Source organism: Podarcis tiliguerta (assembly GCF_965153285.1).
Source record: "Podarcis tiliguerta genome assembly, chromosome: 14".
Taxonomy (NCBI): Eukaryota; Metazoa; Chordata; class Lepidosauria; order Squamata; family Lacertidae; genus Podarcis; species Podarcis tiliguerta.
The window spans coordinates 42,964,111-42,983,006 of NC_139547.1; the positions used below are offsets into that span (position 1 = coordinate 42,964,111).

An 18,896-nucleotide genomic window follows, 5' to 3' on the forward strand; every position below is an offset into this window, starting at 1 on the left:
AAGAAAAGAATAAAACAATTTAAGTTTGCAATCCTATACAATCAGTGGTAAAAAATAAATCTACAAACCACCACTTTTTTCCCCCTGCAACAGACTAACAGAATCGCGCTGTAGGGGCTGCTATTACAACCCCGTCAGGGCCTTTTACCTGAGAATAAGCGCAACGGAACGCAATGGGGTTTAAATCTAAGTAGACCTTACTAAGCCCGCCTTTATCTCTCTTCTTTCTTTTTGGCGGTGCGCGTGTTGCGGCAGAATAAAACGGCCGCCCTTCTCCCTCTTCACCTCAAAACTTTTAATATTGATAATAACGAAGATTTTCTCGGTGAGGGGAAGGAGGCGGAGGCGGCCTGAAGCAGCTTATAGGCCTCCTGCTCCCCCCGCAGCTCAGGTAAAGAGGCGGCGGAGCTAGAAGCGGCTGGGTAACCTCGGCGACCTTCCTCCGCCTCGCCGCTCGGCCGGGCCCGCCTTGCGGCTGCCGCGTCAGGCCGAGAGGGCCCCACCTCGCCCGACTCCGCCCCGCCGCCGCCGCCGCCGCCGGGGCCGCCTCCCGAAAGGGCTGAGCCGCTGAGCTGGCCGGTTCCACGAGTTTGACAGTTTGAGAAGGAGGAGGAGGACGAGGGCGCCACGGCAGCCAGCGCCGCCGTCCCCGCCGGTTCACCTCAGCTGCGTGGAAGGGGAAGGCGGCTCCGAGGGGAGTTTTGTTTCTCTCTTTCTATCTCTGAGGGAGTTCTTGTCTCTTCCCGGCTGGAAAAAAAGGCGCCTCAGGGGAAGGGAAAAAGCGCGCCGGTCGCCGTCGTCGTCCTGAGGAAAAGTTGTCTCGGCCGCCTCAGCCGCAGTTGCGCCTTCTTGCCTCTCCTCCCTTCCCGCTCCAAGCAGCAGCAGCACCACCACCATGTCTCGGGACCCAGAAGAGGTGAATAAGTTGACGGAAAGCACCTATAAAGTAAGTTGAGGCGAGGGAAAGTCGAGCGGCTTCTTTCTCCGCGCTGGGAGCGGGAGGGCGGCAGACACATGGGAAGAAAAAGGGGGAGAGAAATCCTCATTATCATGAGGGGAAATAAATACTCATGATCATGAATCGAACTTCTTCGTCGTATTTACTTATGGCATGTTTCTGTCCCAGCCAAGGAGGTCAAGGTGGGGCGCAATGGTCCCCCCCCCCGTGTTATCCCCACAACAACCCTGCGAGGTAGGTAAGGCTGACAGGCTGTGACTGCCGCCCTCCCCTGTGAGCTCCATGGCTGAGCCTTGGGGATTTGAACCCAGGTCTCCCAGGTCTTGGTCTGGCACTAACCACACTGTCTCTTCTTGGATTATTATTTCCTTCAGTGTTCAGGGCCGTTCCTCCTCACAAGAACCCTGCGAGGTAGACCAAGCCTGACAACGAGTGTGTGTGTGTGTGACCGGCCCAGGGTTACTCAGGGAGACAGATTCGGTCCTGTGCAAACTTAACCAGGGAGTAAAGCTCAGTGAACACGGTCGTCTTCTGAGTGTCATTGCACAGCTATGAGCTGTTGTAATGGGGCAGCTGGGGGGGGGGTTGATGTTTCAGAGTGGGAGCGGATGTGAGGTTTGCCTTGGCTGCTACGCAGGTGAGGAGTTAAGGTTTGCCTTGGCAGCTACGCAGGTGAGGTTCGCCACTCCTTTATGAGTGTGCCACACCTGCCCTATTGCCTATAAACACACAAGAGAGCATACAGAGCCTTTCATGGTGCCTTTCTGGTTCTCCAAGGTCAGGTACATACTCCTGAGTGCTTAATAGAGGGAGGGGGTGCTCCCTAGCAACACCCTTGAAGGGCTAGAATACATGTACCGGTAATTTCCATACCCATCTGAGCTTTTCCATGTGTACAAATGCAGGTACAAGGTGGACGTTTGGTGTCTTATTCTGACTGGCAGCAGCTCTTCCAGGGTTTCAGGCAGGCATCTCCCCATCCTTTCTGGGAGATGCCAGGGATTGAACCAGGGGCAAAGCAGATGCGATGTCACTGAGCTAAGGCCCTCCCTCCCCATGCTTTTTCCTAACACCTATCAGATTCATTTAAATGGAGATGCCAGATTGGACCCGGGACCATTCCCTTGCAAAACACTACAACCTGAAAAAAGAGACAAGGCGTAAGCTTTTGTAAACCAATGAAATCTTGAATAAATAATAATAGTAATATAAACACTACAGTTCCACTCCCAAAGGCATTGCCCTTCTTTTTCCATGATAGCAGCTTGCTTGAGAGTTGAAACCACTCATTCAGAGTGAAGAGCAAGTCTTATATGAACTATTTCTTTCTGTCTAGTCTGACTGACCTTGGATGTCTGAGGTCTCAGACAGTGACTCTAGCCCTAGGATCTTTTCAGGTAGTTACGCCAAGGATTGAACTTCAGCCCCTCCTGTGCTATGCAAGTTGATTCCTTTCAAATACATTGCTTAACATGTTTTCATGTAGAAAGGGCTGGCAATGGATGGCAGGTGTGCTTATATGTAACAGGGCTTGTGTGGGCTGTGGAAGTGCTTTCCCTGTGGCTACTGAATCAAATGTCTGTTATGATCTTGAAACCCTGTAACAAGCTTGTAAAAAGGTGGATTTGATGTATGTTTGTAGATAGGGTTGGGGTTTTTTTAATCCATGGTAGTGATTATATGTAGACCTTTGAAAGTGGAAATTATTGCCGATTCAGGCTGAGTAGAAAGGCATATACTCAAGATCACATAATGCAAGTTAGGTACTCATTAATGTAATCCAGGAGTATCCCAGTAACCCACAGCAGCTCCCATCAACCCTAGCTAGTAGCATAGCCATTTGTTACTGATGATAATAGTTGTAGTCCAACAACATCTGGCACCATGTTGGCTAGCCCTTGTGTATAGTAAGGATTAAATGCTTGGTGTTAATGCTGCCTTTGGGGTGAAGGTGGCTTCCAATCCATTTTTTGATTGCTGGGTGCCCAATAAGGTTTGGCAGTTTTACTGGATTGTTTAAAGAATTATACAAAGAATTTCCCTTGTGGGTTTCAAGGCATCTATATTCCCAATCTGTTCAGAATAGGAACCAAACTTGGGGTACTTTCTGGAGTAATGTATTTGAGAGGGCAAAGATATTGAGGCTAATGTGTCCTCACTGACAAGTTCACCTCAATATAGCTGAGGTAAAGGGGGGAATTCCCACAGATGTTCCTGTTAGATGTATGAGTATGGGCCTGCAGCTCTTAGAATGCGATTGACGATATGTAGGTAACTTTCCACATTAGAGTAGCTTCCAATAAAATGGGTGCTATACTGTCAGGTACCTGTTTGGTGTAAAGCATTGCTGGTGCTTACAATTCAAGGCCCGGTGAGAGTATTGCCCCCAAAAGAAGCTGGGCTTTTTGGGTTTTTTTCAGAGAGGATCCCAGGGTCGAAAATGGTAGGAGTGCTTGGGCCAATCTCAGGAGGATCCTAGTACAAGGTTGTGTGGATATTGTACCTTCAAGTTCAAATTGCAGTGTTGTAGGTAGATGCTCGATGTAATTCTGTGGAGGACCCTGCCTCGGGTATATTTGTTTGGGAATCCAAGTTGTCCAACAGACTGAATAACCCGTAAATGAGGAAAACATGAATGCAGGTACAGTGGTACCAGTTTAAGAACGATTTGGTTTACAAAATCCACAAAACTGGAAATAGTGTCTTGGTTTGAGAACTTTACCTTGGTCTAAGAACGGAATCCGAATGGTGGAAGGGCACCGGCGGCGGGAGGCCTCATTAGGGAAAGTGCGCCTTGGTTTAAGAATGGTTTTGGTTTAAGAACGGACTTCTGGAACGGATTAAGTTTGTAAACTGAGGTACCACTGTATATTAGAGTGATAACCCTGCCATTTAGTATGGACCCCTTTGTGGACTTGGAAGGTTAATCCAATTTTTAAATGAAAGGTGCTGACGCTTCACATGCAGAACTGCCTCTTGAATTTAATAATAATAATAATAATAATTAATTCCAACATTGTGTGAAACAGACATCCTGATTGGATAGTATATGCAGGATAATAAATACAGCCTTGATGTTGTATCCAACTTTTCAGAACATTTCTTTTCTTTTCTCAGAAATACATTAGGTAGGGATCACCCACCTCTGCATTCCCTCAATATAAAGAACATTGAAACAGCCCTGAAAAATGCTGTTTGAAAGCTCTTGAAATGATGCGTAGCATGAGTAATCTATTTATTATACAAATTTTCTGTATGATTTTACAGTGTCTGATCAATTTGGAAAGTTAGTTGCATGCATTAGTTGTATACCTCATACATTTGTAAAATACTTTAACCACCCAATGATTTCTAATTCTGTCCTGGTTTAGAAAAAATCCAAAATATTTTGGTATGTGCTATTTTAAACCTATAGTTGAGGTTTTTGCATATCTGCCATTGTAAAGTCATTTCTTTTTCCATGATAAAAGCTTTTAATAATGCTGAGGTATGTCTGAATTGTTAACCTACTATGGAATGCATGCTTATGTGAGCATATGGCCACATCAAAAAATTGTAGGGTAATCCCTAAGTAGGTAATGTAAAAAGAAATCTTTTAATTTTATTTCAGCAGATGCAATTGTTTTATATAACCAGATTTCATGCACCTTGTTCCAACACTGGATTATTTCTTTTAAAGTCTATGCTGCACCTTCTAGCTTGTTCCCAAAATAAACTTGAATGACTGATTCTGCTAAATATTATTTTTAAGGTTTTGAGTTACAGCATACATTTCAGTGTGAATCTTGTGGCTACTCTGGTCCCAGCAACTTCCTTTCCTTGTGTTTTGTGCACCCCAGTTATTCCTTCTTACTGTTCTAATTAAAACTTCATCACCTCCTGACTGTCATAATCACAGTTAGAAACCTCCTAACTCCTCCATCCATCCTGCCTGCCTGCTTCACCTCACCAAGTGGATGGGCTGGCTCTGTATATAAGAATTTTTTTATAGGTGCCTTCTTAGGCTCCATGATCACTGCAGATGTTGACAGCAGTCATGAAATTAAAAGACGCCTGCTTCTTGGGAGAAAAGCAATGACAAACCTAGATAGCATCTTAAAAAGCAGAGACATCACCTTGCCGACAAAGGTCCGTATAGTTAAAGCTATGGTTTTCCCAGCAGTGATGTATGGAAGTGAGAGCTGGACCATAAAGAAGGTTGATCGCCGAAGAATGGATGCTTTTGAATTATGGTGCTGGAGGAGACTCTTGAGAGTACCATGGACTGCAAGAAGTTCAGACCTATCCATTCTGAAGGAAATCAGCCCTGAGTGCTCACTGGAAGGACAGATCCTGAAGCTGAGGCTCCAATACTTTGGCCACCTCATGAGAAGAGAAGACTCCCTGGAAAAGACCCTGATGTTGGGAAAGATGGGGGGCAGAAGGAGAAGGGGACTACAGAGGATGAGATGGTTGGACAATGTTCTCAAAGCTACTAACATGAGTTTGACCAAACTGCGGGAGGGAGCGGAAGGAGTGCCAGATGTGCTCTGGTCCATGGAGTCATGAAGAGTCGACTAAACAACAACCAAAATCAGCTACCATACCTAATCCTTTTTGCAAAGTTTTCATATCTTGCATCTGCCATTTGAGAAGAAGATTCTTTAATATCTACCCACACTTATTGTATAGTAGTATTTGCAGAAAATAACTTCTAGGAAGGACCTAATCTCAGACTAACCAACCAAAGAAAAGATGTGTCCTGGTTCCTAGGGGAAAGTGAAAAGAAAACTACAGAGGTTCCAGTGACTACTGGAAAATAAGACAGAAGCAGGAAAAGTACACTTTCCAGGGATTTCTATTGCCTGGTATCCAAACAACTCACTTTATCAAGCACAGCTCTGATTTCATTCATTGACTAAAAACACTGATAGGTAGGAAAAGCTAGACCTATTAATTTAACAGAAATCACTTAGGAGGGGACCCACACAGTTTGCTTCATATATTTCTTTCTAGGAGGGCCTTCCATGGTGCCTACAGGCATCAGACTGGCAACCCCCATTTTGGCTGTCTCTTAGTGTAGATCCGGGTTAACAAGCCTGACCATGAGCTAGAGAATGCTGTTGCAAGACTTCACTTGTGCATTTGGTTATCCACTGTGAGACTATATGCTGGACTAAATAAGCCATTGGTCTGATCCAGCAAATGGTCCTTATGTAAATTTAGCCTAAGCTATTAAGCAACCCCCAAGTTGCTTAATAAGACTCACATTTCTTGAGTACACATAACAATCCTAGATATTGCAGTAGTCAGAAATTGTGTTGTTTCTGAGGCAAGCACATCTTGGACTATGCATTTTACTTAACTAATCCAGGCTTCAGAACTCCTGTGATATATTTACATAAGATTACAACTTGCCTTGGACAATATGCTAAAATTCTGAGAAGATAAATAGTTTGAGATGGATTTTGAGGCTCATAGAACACCACAAATATCTGACACAGACTATACTTTGCCCAAAATATCTGAGTGGCAATATATCCAATGTATGAAGCCCTTTGCAAATGTGTAGAGAAGTAAAACTTATCATCAAGGCCATCTATTTGTGCTGAAGTCAAAATTCCACACCCAGACCATTCCCCCCCCCATATCTTCCACTATAGGTTATGCAAATTCCAGTTTTTCCACAAAGTTAGATCCGAATGCAAATACGAGCTGAGGGGAAAGATGAGATGCACTAACCCAGGCCTTTCTAGTTGTTGTTATGATAATAGGACTGTACAAATCTAGAAAAGTCAAGTACAGTAGCATGAAACTAAAGCTGCCCACTGAAAGAATGGGGAAATTGCTGTAGTTCCAGGTCTATCCACTGAGGAGAATAAGAACAGCGCAACAGCCCACTCTGTACGTTGTATGCATTCATTGGCCACATGTCAGTGAGGTTTTCAAACTGGGATAAAATATCCCGGGATAAAAGAATGGAATAATAAATGCCTTCTGTAATATTAAATAAAATTGTAGCTTTTCAGTTTCTTTGCACGTAGAGCGTCTCATCATATATCCATGGATCTTTTAGTCTTTTGATGGGGACAGGGCACCCAAAACGCCTACAAAAAAGAAGTTTTAGAGGACAGAATTATTTGGCACAGTGTTGATTTCATGGCAATAAAGCATGCAAGATGATACCGTCTATTGGACCAACTTCTGTTGATTCAGTGTTTGTTACATTAGCTACTATGCACATCTACTTCTCTAGCATCAGCATAAAACCAGCTCTCTAAAAACTAAATATAGTGTGGCTAAATGGGAAGGCAAAGAGTTGTAAGGGGCAACTAATAAGTTAAAGTTAACAGTGGGTTAATAGAGCAATTGATTTGGCAAAAATGTATATGCCATGTGACATGTAAAGTAAATTATGTATCTCAAATACATATACATGTAGTCTACCTACTGTGTGTGCCATTATCAAACATTTGAAGCACTTTTCCAAGGAGGAAATGTTCTTTAAAAAAAAAAAAGGTTCATAAGAGAAGACATGACAGAACATGTTAACACAGGTTTCCCCCCTCAAAGTACTATTACCCAACTATTTCTTGAAATGCCTGTTTTGGTATCGTCATACCAGGAGGCCATTTTGGTATTGACATTTCCAGTGGAATTGGCATTTAATATTCGCATTACTAGAAAGACATAGCCCTTGTCTCCACTTTAGCTCCCAGGTTGTATAAGGAAGTTAGCATACTGGTGAAACTTGCCAAGGTTCATGAGCCTTGTCAACAGCACCTGCTAGAACTGATGCCTTTCCTGTGCCCGCAGTGCCAGCCTTACACTTGCAGGCAGGCATCCCTGGAGACTGTGCTGTGATGGGTACAGTGTTCTGGTGCTGTGTATGCTGGCAGTGCTGCCAGTGGGGTGATGGCAGTGTGCACTGAGGGGCAGTTGGAGTTAAGAGGGGCCCACTAAGGGCAATCTGCGCTCCAGTCCTGGACCTGATAATAAGTCATGGACAAACAGCATTGAATGATTTTCTTCAGAAGACTTACTATCTTACCTTGGACAAGTTATTTTCCATTAGCATGGGGGGTGCCGGATGGAAACAGCTGTTGTGGGTGAGGCATAGGTCAGAGCAAAGATGGAGCTATACACTCTTGCATTTGTTCAGGGCGCTAATCATGTGGCTTGCAAAATCAATAAATAAGCCCCTTAAATCCCAGGTATAAAACAGATTTGGAATAAATCTAAAAGAAAATAAGCTATGTTTGTTCTAGACCTCATGATTCCTTTTTCACATACAGCACACGGCCTGTTTGGCTAACATGGTATCCATTTATTGGATTCCCATCAAAACATATTTATACAAATTGCATAACATCCTTAAATATACTTTACATAAAGCTCAGAACACCCAATGGAAGAGTTTAAATCCTACCAGCAGAGTTTCTTGAGGTGTCATGGGCACGTTTTTAAAATATTATGAAATGAACACCCCTGGTATTTTCAAGTGATTCCATTATTATAAGAATAAGACACAAATTTATGCAGGAAAGAAAACAACTTGAAAATGATATTTAAAGCTAGTTTTCAAAGCTAGCTTTATAAGTTAGTTATGAACATAATTTTGTACATGGGCTTGTATTAATGTACCAGGTAAACCACATACAATTAACATACATGGTATTACAGCTTGCATGTGTTGTAGAATGTATATTTTTTCCCATGGATGATGTACCACATACAACTAGTTTCTCTTCTGGAACAGTTATGGGCCATTATCATTCCACACCCCCATTTAGGGCTATAGTAATGCAAGTGATCCATGAATGCTGCTTTCTGGTAATCATATGGTTAGCCATGTCAGCAAATAAGTGTTTAAATGGTGTACATTGAAGTACATCAGCATAAAGGAATGATAAAGCATAATTGTATGCAGCTTCTTCAGGCAGATACTCCACCACATATGTTTATGGTTTGACTGCTAGTTGGATATTACGATATTTAATGATATTACCAAGATGGAGATCATATGATTAAATACCTTTTATATATAAAAAAACCTAATGACATTGCTGTGATTTTCTTTGCAAACCAATGATTGGCAAATTTGTTTAAGGTGTCATTGTTAGCTTGAGGAGCTGACTATATCGGCAGGATATAAGCCTCAACTTTGTAAACTGCTGGGTCTTTATGCATTGTTGATCTGTGTCAATACATGCTGAGCTATTGTGTTCTTGGAAGGTGTGTCCTGCCTAAGAGCAAAGCTGAACATGTATAGGAAATTACAAAAGCTTTCATTTGATTGGAAAGTGAAAATGTTTTTGTAGTACTTATAGAGGACAGTGTATCTAGCATATAACTACACTTTGACATTCTTTCACATGTGTTTATATAAAATCCACAGCAGGAGTGAAAGCACAAGGTCAGTTTCTATCAGCCTGGTTTTTGCACAGTACTTGCTACTTGTGCTTCTGATTAGGAGTACAAGGTGCTTGATAAGATAAATCTTTTCAAGTGGTTCTCTTGTGTCTGCCATGAGTCTTACTCTTAGTCTTAAAAAGACTAGTGAAGAATGTCCAGTGCTGCCCAGGAATTTTTAGAAACTAAAAAATACTGTGATTTTTAAAATGCATAATGTAATTTGTGAGTTTGGACCCATCACTCCCAAAATCAGGTGAAGTACACCAAAGTTTCATTTTGGTCTGCCATCAAAATGGCACCCAGCAACCAAACAATGACCAAGTCTGCCATCCCCACCTCGAGAAGCCTCATGCTGAGTTTTGAGGCAATATCTTTAGAGGTGGCCAAACCTATGCCAAAAAAGAGTGAAGTCATGCTAGCTTCACATTTCCAAATGTCAACCAAGACTGCCAGTCACACTTCAGGAAGCCTCCTACCAAGGTTGGTGACCATATCTCAAGCGGTGGCCAAACCTATGCCAAATAATAGGTGCAGTCATTTAAAAGCCATGTTTTGGTCTGTCTTCTTGGTTCAAAGTGGCAGCTGACACCCAAATATTAAGATCTTCACTTCAGGAAACCTTGTACCAAGTTTGACTCTGTTGCTTTGCGCAGTGCAGGGGGTTGGACTAGATGACCCTCGTGCTTCCTTTCAACGCCACAATTCTATGATCTCAAGAGGCAGCCAAACCTATAGAGAAAAGATTGACAGACAGGCAAAGCACTTTCCAAAATATATAGTAGATGAGGGTCTATTTATTACATTTTTATTTCACTCTTCTAAAGAATGCAGCATCCATTGTCATTTCTTCACCCCAGTGTACCCTGACAACAGCCCTGTGAAATATATTTGGCTGAGAGGGGATAACTATCCCAAGCACCATTTAAGCACTATGCTTAAGTGGGGATTTGAATCTACATCTTCCCATAGCCCAACATTCTAATACTGCAATTACACCGCATCAAACTCCAGCTTTCAGTCGTTGCTTGTAAGGCAAGCAAAAACTGTAGTTTGCTTGTTTGAGTCAAACAGTGCTGTGGTTTGCTACAAATTAGGGAGCGTGGCGCTCATGGTGCATGAGGGGAGGACATAGGTGGAGCAGAATGTGCACAACCCCAGGACTGTTCTCACAATGTCAAAAACCATGGCTTTGCTCAACATACAGTATGGCTTGAGCCATTAAATCTATATGACCATGTCTCTACTTATTTATGTCTCTAGTTTCTTAAAAACATCTACTGTATTTAGCTTCCTTATTGATTGTGTTGCTATTGTGTAAGATATCAGTTACCTTTTTAAACAGATCAGTGAGCGATCACAAATGTTTGTTTGCTGTTGTTTCAGTTCTTTCAATTTAAGGAAGGAAATATGAAATGATGTGATTGTTTTAAAAAGGAATGCACTGAGTGTTTTTCTTTTGGTGCTGTCTGGGAGTATTTATTCTGCAGAAGGCTATAAAAAGCAGTTATTAATCTGAAATCTTGGCAATGCAACTTCCAACTGATGGAAAATATTCTAATAATATTCGTATTGGGCTGGTGCAGGCATAATGTTGACTTCCTGCTAACTGTGGTTAGCAAGTTGGGAGCAAGCCTGGGGAACACTTGCTCACCATCTCAATCCTCCCTCCCTCTTTGTGGTCTTTCTTTTGCCTGATGTAAATATTCCCAATTGCTGTTAACCAGTTTGTCAGCACCAGTGTTAACTGTGGTGTACACTTGCTAGGGTAAGCCTCAGCTACAGTTAATACAAATTGCTTAACATGAAATTATATATATGGGTGGGGGATCTGTTTCAGGAAGAAGGGTTGCGGGAAAGCAGCATAATGTTATATAAGATAAATCATTCATTCTTATGATTATTTTGTATTGCTTTATGGTATCTTAAGTTTTACTGTGTTTGGCTATATTGTTGTTAGGGGTGTTAAGGGAGGGGTAGTACTTCTGGTGAGGGACACTTCCTTCTCTTTCCATCCTGCACTCACCTCTCCCCTGTGTCGGCATGTGACAGTGTCCACAGCCCGGGAAATGGCTTCAACTGGCTGGTTAAACCAGGTGAGGTGTAGCCGATGGGTCTCAAACTCTTGGTGAGTTAGGGACCTCCCCTGCATATGAAGACAAGCTCTGGTGGGTTGAGCAGATGAGACCAATAGTGGGTCTGAAGGTAATGAAGGGGGTTACTACATGAGCTATAGAGGGAAGTGAGGGGTAGATGGGGCTCGTCAACCTGGGAAGGTAGCCCATCTAGGAGAAAGAAAATAATCTTAAACCTCTGCTGCCTTGTGGCTATGCTCATTTGTGAGAAAGGCTTTGGGAGTAAACCCCCGAGGAAAAATCCATATCCACTGCCTTGCAGGACATCTTCAAGAGAAGAAAAGACTAAGTAGTAAGCCGTACACAAATCTGGAGTCCCTAATGTGGTTGGATTGTATCTTGTACATCTCCTTCTGGCAATGTCTGCAGCCAATCTGATGCCAAAGGTATTGCTCTGCTTTTCTTTGGACCACATCAGTGAGGCCGAGACGGGAGTCTTGTCATGTGGGCAGCCCAGGACCTCCATACACACTGCCCAGGCTTGCACTAGTGAGGCCAGTTCGGTGCAGCTAACACAGCAAAAACAGTGCGGGAGGCAGCAGTTACGTGTTACCAGTCTCTGTACATGCTGTAATTCTCCAGTATTTTGGCTTCGCCCCAGAATGTGCACTCCATTGTCTTTCGAGACAGACAGATGCCAACAAATAAAAATGTACACCACCTTGATATTTTATATGAGTGGGTGCTATATAAATAAATGATGGTAAATATCTGCATTGGATTGTTGTTCAAACTTCATGGTGTGAGTCACATAAGAATTATTTTTAAAGAAAACAGTCTAAAAATAATACTTCTTACATGCCATGCATTCTAACACTGTAACAAACAGTGGCCTAGTGAGTTCTTAGAACTATCTGGGATGAAGCACTGATCTGGTAATAAAAGAAATTGCACAAAGTGATTTGACACCTTTGATTCACCTTAGTCACAGAGGTAAAACTTATATCTAAACATTCCTCCAGAAGAAGAGGATTGGATTATACTTATGTGGCTTTTCAAACTGAGCACCATAGCATTTCGCCATCCTAACTTGTCTGTGCTTGTTATAAATGACTGAGATGCTATTAAAGCACTGTAATCACGGAAAACCAATGCTGGCTAAAGAATCAACATGAAAGGAGGAAGGTCAGAAGTATGTGACCATTCAAAATCACTACATAGCGAAGATAAGTAAATATGGAACATTCTAGAGACAAATATTGTCTCTACTTATTTTGCCTTTCCCCACGGGAAATCTTTAAATAACACAGCAGAACAAATTGCAGCAAATTAGATTAGTTGAAGATTGCCATGGGTGTATATCTGAAAGATGTTTGGGATCTGTTGCTGAAGAAGTAGATTGGGACAAGAAGCTTAGAACCGTAGTTGACAGCAGTATGGTAAATTTATTTAAATTATCAGAAAATCAATTGCTGTAGGTAAGAGTTCAGCATACTGATAATGTATAAAAATAGGTATCAGAAGATATATCCCAGTCAAGGATAATACAACCAGAGTCTTCCAACCACATACATTCTAAAAACCCAGTGAGTCATAAGTGGGATACTCTGTTCTAATGTGAGCTATGATAAACAATCAGTTGGAAAGCATGTGTGATGAGCTTTATGTACAGTATTGTATTTCTATAACCTGCACCTTCGAAGCATCTAGCCAACTAAAACAATTTAAAGGAGATGCAACTCATTTCAGTTTATGCAACAATATAACCTAAATTTATAGAAATTGTCCAGGCAAAACAAAACACAAAATTATTCAAGCAAAAGAAAAGCACATCTTCATAAGTAGAAAGTAGTGTAAAACAATTTCAAGCTATTTTCAATGAAAAAGTTACTTTGTTTTAGGCAGTGTAAGCCTTCCTAGACAGGCACTGAAACCCAACAGGGCAGATCATTCACCACCTAGAACTGCTACTGCTGCCACCACTGCATAGTTACTCAGATAAGATCAGTGTCATGATGCATCAGACTTGGCATAAATTGACTGATTATTATTCTACTGGCCTCAGAACTGGATGCATTCAAAAGTAGGTACCTGCAAAAGATAAAACCTATTGAGGTGGGGAATTTTCACAGCAGCCTATTCATCAGTCCTAGTCTAATGTTGGTCCCAGTCAAATTTAGTCCTCACCATCACATAGTCAGGTCTCCCAGGTACAAATGAGGTTGGCTGTGTTGTATAGGATTAAATTAAAGATTTTGGATATTTTAATTAGAAGTTCTACTGCAACATTTAATACATGGAGTCAGCCGAGTTTACTCAGAGTAGGCCCACTGAAATGAATGAACACGATTAAGTTAAGTCTATTACCGGTAATTTCAATAGATGTACTCTGAGTAAAACTTAGTAGAATATCACACATGGATTTTAGCATTCAGAGTTCTTGGATGAATTCGTGTGCAATTTGTGTTAGTTGGTCAGTTGATGTTCCAGCCAATCATTTAAGAACATAAGAAGGACCTGCTAGATCACTCCAAATGCTCATCTAGACAAATATCCTGTTCTCACAGTGGTCAGCCCGATGCCTGTGGGAAATCTGCCAGCAGGACCCAAGCACAAGAGCTCTCTTCTCCTCCCATGGCTTCCGGCAACTGGTATTCTGAAGTATTAATGCCTACAACCATTGGAAGCTATCCAGGTTGGTGGTCATCACTGCCTCCTGTGGGAGTGAGATGCATTTGATCTCAGTTCACGTCTGTATAATGATCATTTAAATAGTTATTGCCTTGCTCTTTAGTAAGAAAGAGGCTCCCAGATTACCTTAAATATAAATAATAACAATATGCTATAACACAAATACTATTCCATCTCGTAGAGTTATGTGGGAGGGACCATAAGAAAAAATTTTTAAAAAATTATTCCAGTTCCAGTACATATTCATTATTTCCCAAATATTGTTTACCTTACATAAAGATCTGAGCCCATATGACAGTAAATGTACAGTATGTACTGTACTGGTTCTTAGGTTCTTACTGTATTCTATGGAGAAGGTATGTAAAAGAAAGCAATTTTGAGTCATTTTGTTTTTAATGTGATGATCAAAGTCCTGATTCCTAAAATAATTCATCCAAATGTTTGTGTGACCATGAAGAAAAGTTGAAGGGAAAGATCAAGTGCACTGCAAGATAACTGTGAGATACTGGAAAACCTCAGCTGTTCTTTCCCTCTGACAGACTTAAGGCTGTAAACTATTATGTAGTGAGGGAGAGCTATGACAGGGCAAAGGCATTGTCTGGACATTATTATCTTGTATCAACAAGGTGTGTGTGGTATGAAGCAGTATTCCTGGAATAGTTAACTATTTCAAATGTAGACAAAAGGTCAGTTTACAAGCTGCACTTACTGTAGATAGGTTATACCTATTGTGATGTGAACTGCTCAGGTAATCTAACTAAACACATTTATTTTATATCATTCTATGTGTATTGTCATTGGGTATTTTTAAACATGCATACATAATTTTATTTGTATGCTGTTTTCCCATAGTTAAAACCATGCTCAAGGCGGCTTACTACAGGAAAAAAATACATAATTATAAACAATAAATAAAATATCAAATAGTACATGACCAAATTGAAACAATTTCCACATAAATCATAATAAGATCTAAAATAAAGATACAGAAAAATAATATCAATAACAACAACAACAACTCTGTCCCATCACCCCAAGCAGCAGCATAGCTAGCCACTTGGGCACCCGGAGTGGCGCACATGCTGTGCACCCCGGGGTGGGGCGAGCGGCCCATGGAGGCAGGCGGGGCAGCAATCCCCACCCAGGGGGATTTTTTTACCCCCCTCAGAGATGACACCCGGGGTGGACTGCAACCACCGCCACCCCTTTCTATACCCCTGATGCCAAGATCCCCTAAACAATACCCCAGCCACAAAGTCTGTCCAGCAGCTTCAGCTGAAGTCGTCAGGGTCCTGTCCTCCCAGGCTAGATGGAAAAGGAGCAGGTCTTCCAGGACTCACAGCCTTGATGGTCTCATTTTTAATGTTTTTATCAATTGTTCAGATAATGGGAACAACCTATAGGATATTGCCATTGTTAATGTTTCTCCTGCCTAACTAGATTCACATTTTTGGCCTTTGACATAGGTGAAGAAAAGCTATGTTTAGAACATGAACTTTTAATAACAGCCTTTTCCATAACTTTGGCAAGTTTAATATTTGAATTTAAAAGTTGGGTTCAAGTAAGTTGGGTCCAGTTAATGTTATTAATATTTCATTAGGGCCATAAAATCACACACACACACAAAATAGTATTTGAAATCTACTGTTGCCTTCATTCATTCTTTCTAAAGTGAGTGCTTTGGACTTTATCCCAGTGTTCCAATCTGATACAATGGTTAGTTTTTCAGAACACAATTTTTCATATTTGGAAGAAGTGAATTGTTTCGGTCAAAGAGTGAATAGATAAAAAGAATACTTCAAAATTCTGGTCAGGATCCAAAGAACTATTTCTGTAAGATGTACTTTTCTCAGAGCAGTCCTGCCCCCATGCTGCAAGGCAAACTGCTTTTCAGTCGGAGGAAAGATACTGCATAGGGAGGTTGGCTGTTAGAGGGGGAAGGCCAAATTACATTCTACCACTGCATACCCCTTGCATAAGATTGAGCTGGCTTTCAGATGCTGTTTTGTAAACCTTATTTTGGTGTTATTGAGGGTTTCAATTTCTCTGTGTAAGCTTTTGAGTTCAGGAAGATAAATCTTTTCCGTGCATAGTGTATTAGGAAATTGTATGGTCAAAATAGGATAGATTTTCCTTATTAGGAACAGAATGCTTTTTGCACCAATGAAACATGTACAGTGGTACCTCGGGTTACATACACTTCAGGTTACATATGCTTCAGGTTACAAACTCCGCTAACCCAGAAATATTACCTTGGGTTATGAACTTTGCTTTAGGATGAGAACAGAAATCGTGCAGTGGCGGTGCAGCAGCAGCAGGAGACCCCATTAGCTAAAGTGGTGCTTCAGGTTAAGAACAGTTTCAGGTTAAGAACCGACCTCCAGAACAAATTAAGTTCTTAACCTGAGGTACCACTGTACTTATTATCTTATTAAAATAAAATAAATGACATTGGGTGACACTTAACAGCTGCAGTGTATTTTCACTACATAAGCCAAAACTCAGCATTGGAAATCAATTTGGCTTTTACTCAGGTGATCAAGGTTAAGGTCAACATCTCAGAGCTCCAGAGAGGGTGGGAAGTATGAAATACCTGGTGTTATATAGTTTTCATGAGAAAATTCATCATTAAGATGATGGTGCTATTGAGTTACAGTACACTGCACAGACCTGGCCAGCATCCCCTTCCCTGGCAGCCCCCATCAGTACCTACCTGAGCCACAACACCCTACAACATGCTTGAGACAAGGTCTGTTGTTAAATCTTTGTTTCAGAGAAGAAACAGCACTGGCTTCCTTTCTTTTTCTTGATTTGCTCATTGCAGGTCACTGGTCACTTCTGAAAAGTGTGGTTTGCAGAAACTGGCTTTGGTTTCATTTGCTGTTGCCTGGATGGTGGGATTTTTGTGATCAAACATATCATGGTAGACCGCAGTTTAATTCCGTTTGTGATCAGTCCCATTTTCTGTCTTACAACATTGGTTTCAAAAACCATAAAAACTTGAAATAGGTTTTTACTCTAGGTACTGGCACCAGAGTTCTAGAATCAAACTTGCAGAGGCCAGAAGAAATGAGGCACAAATATCAACACAAATAATCTGGAATGTGGGTATAAGATATATGTCCCCTATTTGGTTATGGGTGTTTGTTACTTCTGTCATTGTTTTTCTTGTAAGAAGATATTTGAGGAAATGATGGTTTCATTTTGGCTTATAAATATGTGAAGCCTTACAGAATCAGAGAACATTGCACTGCTCTGATCTTAGGTCAGACCTTCTCTCAGACATACTGAAACACATGTTCAAGGTGTGAAGCAATCCCACCCCCGAGTCTGAAGTCATTATTGTAAATTGCTTAGAAGTTTTATTGTAACCAAGCAGGATATACATTTTGTTAAATAAATAAAAATGTCAGGCCACTTCAAAGGCCTGTAGATGGAAAAGCAGTGTATATTTTAAAATTATTTCCATGCAGTTGAGCTAGAAATGTGACTCAATTTAAGTGACATGCATTGGTAAAAAATGTTCTAGACACTTTAAACTACATTTTTATGCCAGTTTAATGATATCTCTGATTTTGTTGTTTCACCAGAATGTTATGGAACAGTTCAATCCAGGGCTGCGGAATTTAATAAACCTGGGGAAAAACTATGAAAAAGCTGTTAATGGTAAGCCTCCTGACTTTTAAATCAATGCACCAATTTAACATAATATCCGGTGTTTTAATTCTACAGTATTAAAGTCTAATGAATGTCTCGCAACAAAGTCCTCTCCAAAAGTTATTAGCCCTTACACAGATTACTTGCAAGAAAGCAAGATCAAGGCTATAATCCTGTGTAGTCTTAAAAGAGCTTAAACCCACTAATTTCAAAGGGGCTGAGCACACCATTTACTGTTTTTGGGTTGTTGTAAATCAAAACTACCTGCCTAGTTTATCCCAATTATTTAGGTAAGAGAAAAACATTCTGATTTTGGTTTTCACTGCCTGTCCTGACCCTTCATCTCATTTCCCTAAGTATCTGTCATGAACCTGGGATTGGAAGCCTGAAGGGGACTTGCACACATGACTCAATCACAAGATGAGCACATGGTGCTAGTGGCCCTTCAGCCTCAGGATGCCATATTGCTATCCTCTGACTCAGAGGACCTTGTCACAGAAGCCTTGATACAATCAGCATTTTCCTCCACTTTGTCAGAGTAGAAGACTTGCTGGAACGGGTTGAGTGAAGGCATCTTTCAGGAAAGGTGGAACTTGCAGTTGGGACAGAATGGTGCTCATATAGGAGGCTCAGTCTAAGGCTGACTTTTACGGAAACAACTTCAGAGAACTGTTCTCTTATAGCATTTATTCTGAGCCATCCACAAGGCCTTGCCTCTGCTAAGATCAGCACTTTCATCATAACAGTATCTCAGGTCATAGCTTAAGTTGGAACAGTTCCCTGGCTGATGAATTTCTAACCCATGGGCCTGACAGAAAATTAGACTGAAGTGAGCCTTTGGCTGATGGTGACTGGGAATTGACATTATTTCACCCAAGGATTTCTCCTTCCCAGTTTTCCTCCCAAAGGATGTAATGGTGGTGATAACACATTTAAAGTGAAGGTCAGATTAGGCAAGAACAATCAAAGAAAGAAAGTCTAAATCTTCCACAATTTCCCCTTTTGTTTTATTGTATGAAAAATATTACAACATTGATCCTAATAACGTTGCATTCCATAGGAGTTTAGGTCAGAAGGACCTTGTTTCTGTGACTCTTATTTAGAATGGCGATCTTGTACATGTT

The 18,896-nt window shown here is 41.2% G+C and overlaps 1 protein-coding gene across 3 annotated transcripts in view; it reads left to right on the forward strand.

Annotated features, from left to right (window-relative positions):
- Positions 1 to 226: 226 nt before the first annotated feature.
- BAIAP2L1 (BAR/IMD domain containing adaptor protein 2 like 1) overlaps positions 227 to 18,896 on the forward strand; it is a 59,160-nt gene continuing 40,490 nt past the window's right edge. For 2 of the 3 annotated variants that reach the window (XR_014504921.1, XM_083413595.1), the window contains exons 1-2: positions 227 to 946; positions 17,706 to 17,781. Coding sequence is in view for 1 of the 3 variants with exons in the window: in XM_083413595.1 (XP_083269721.1) it covers positions 896 to 946; positions 17,706 to 17,781 (127 nt within the window). In the remaining 2 variants the exon portion in view is untranslated. The remainder of the gene's footprint in view (positions 947 to 17,705; positions 17,782 to 18,896) is intronic. The other variant, XM_083413596.1, reaches the window with a different exon arrangement.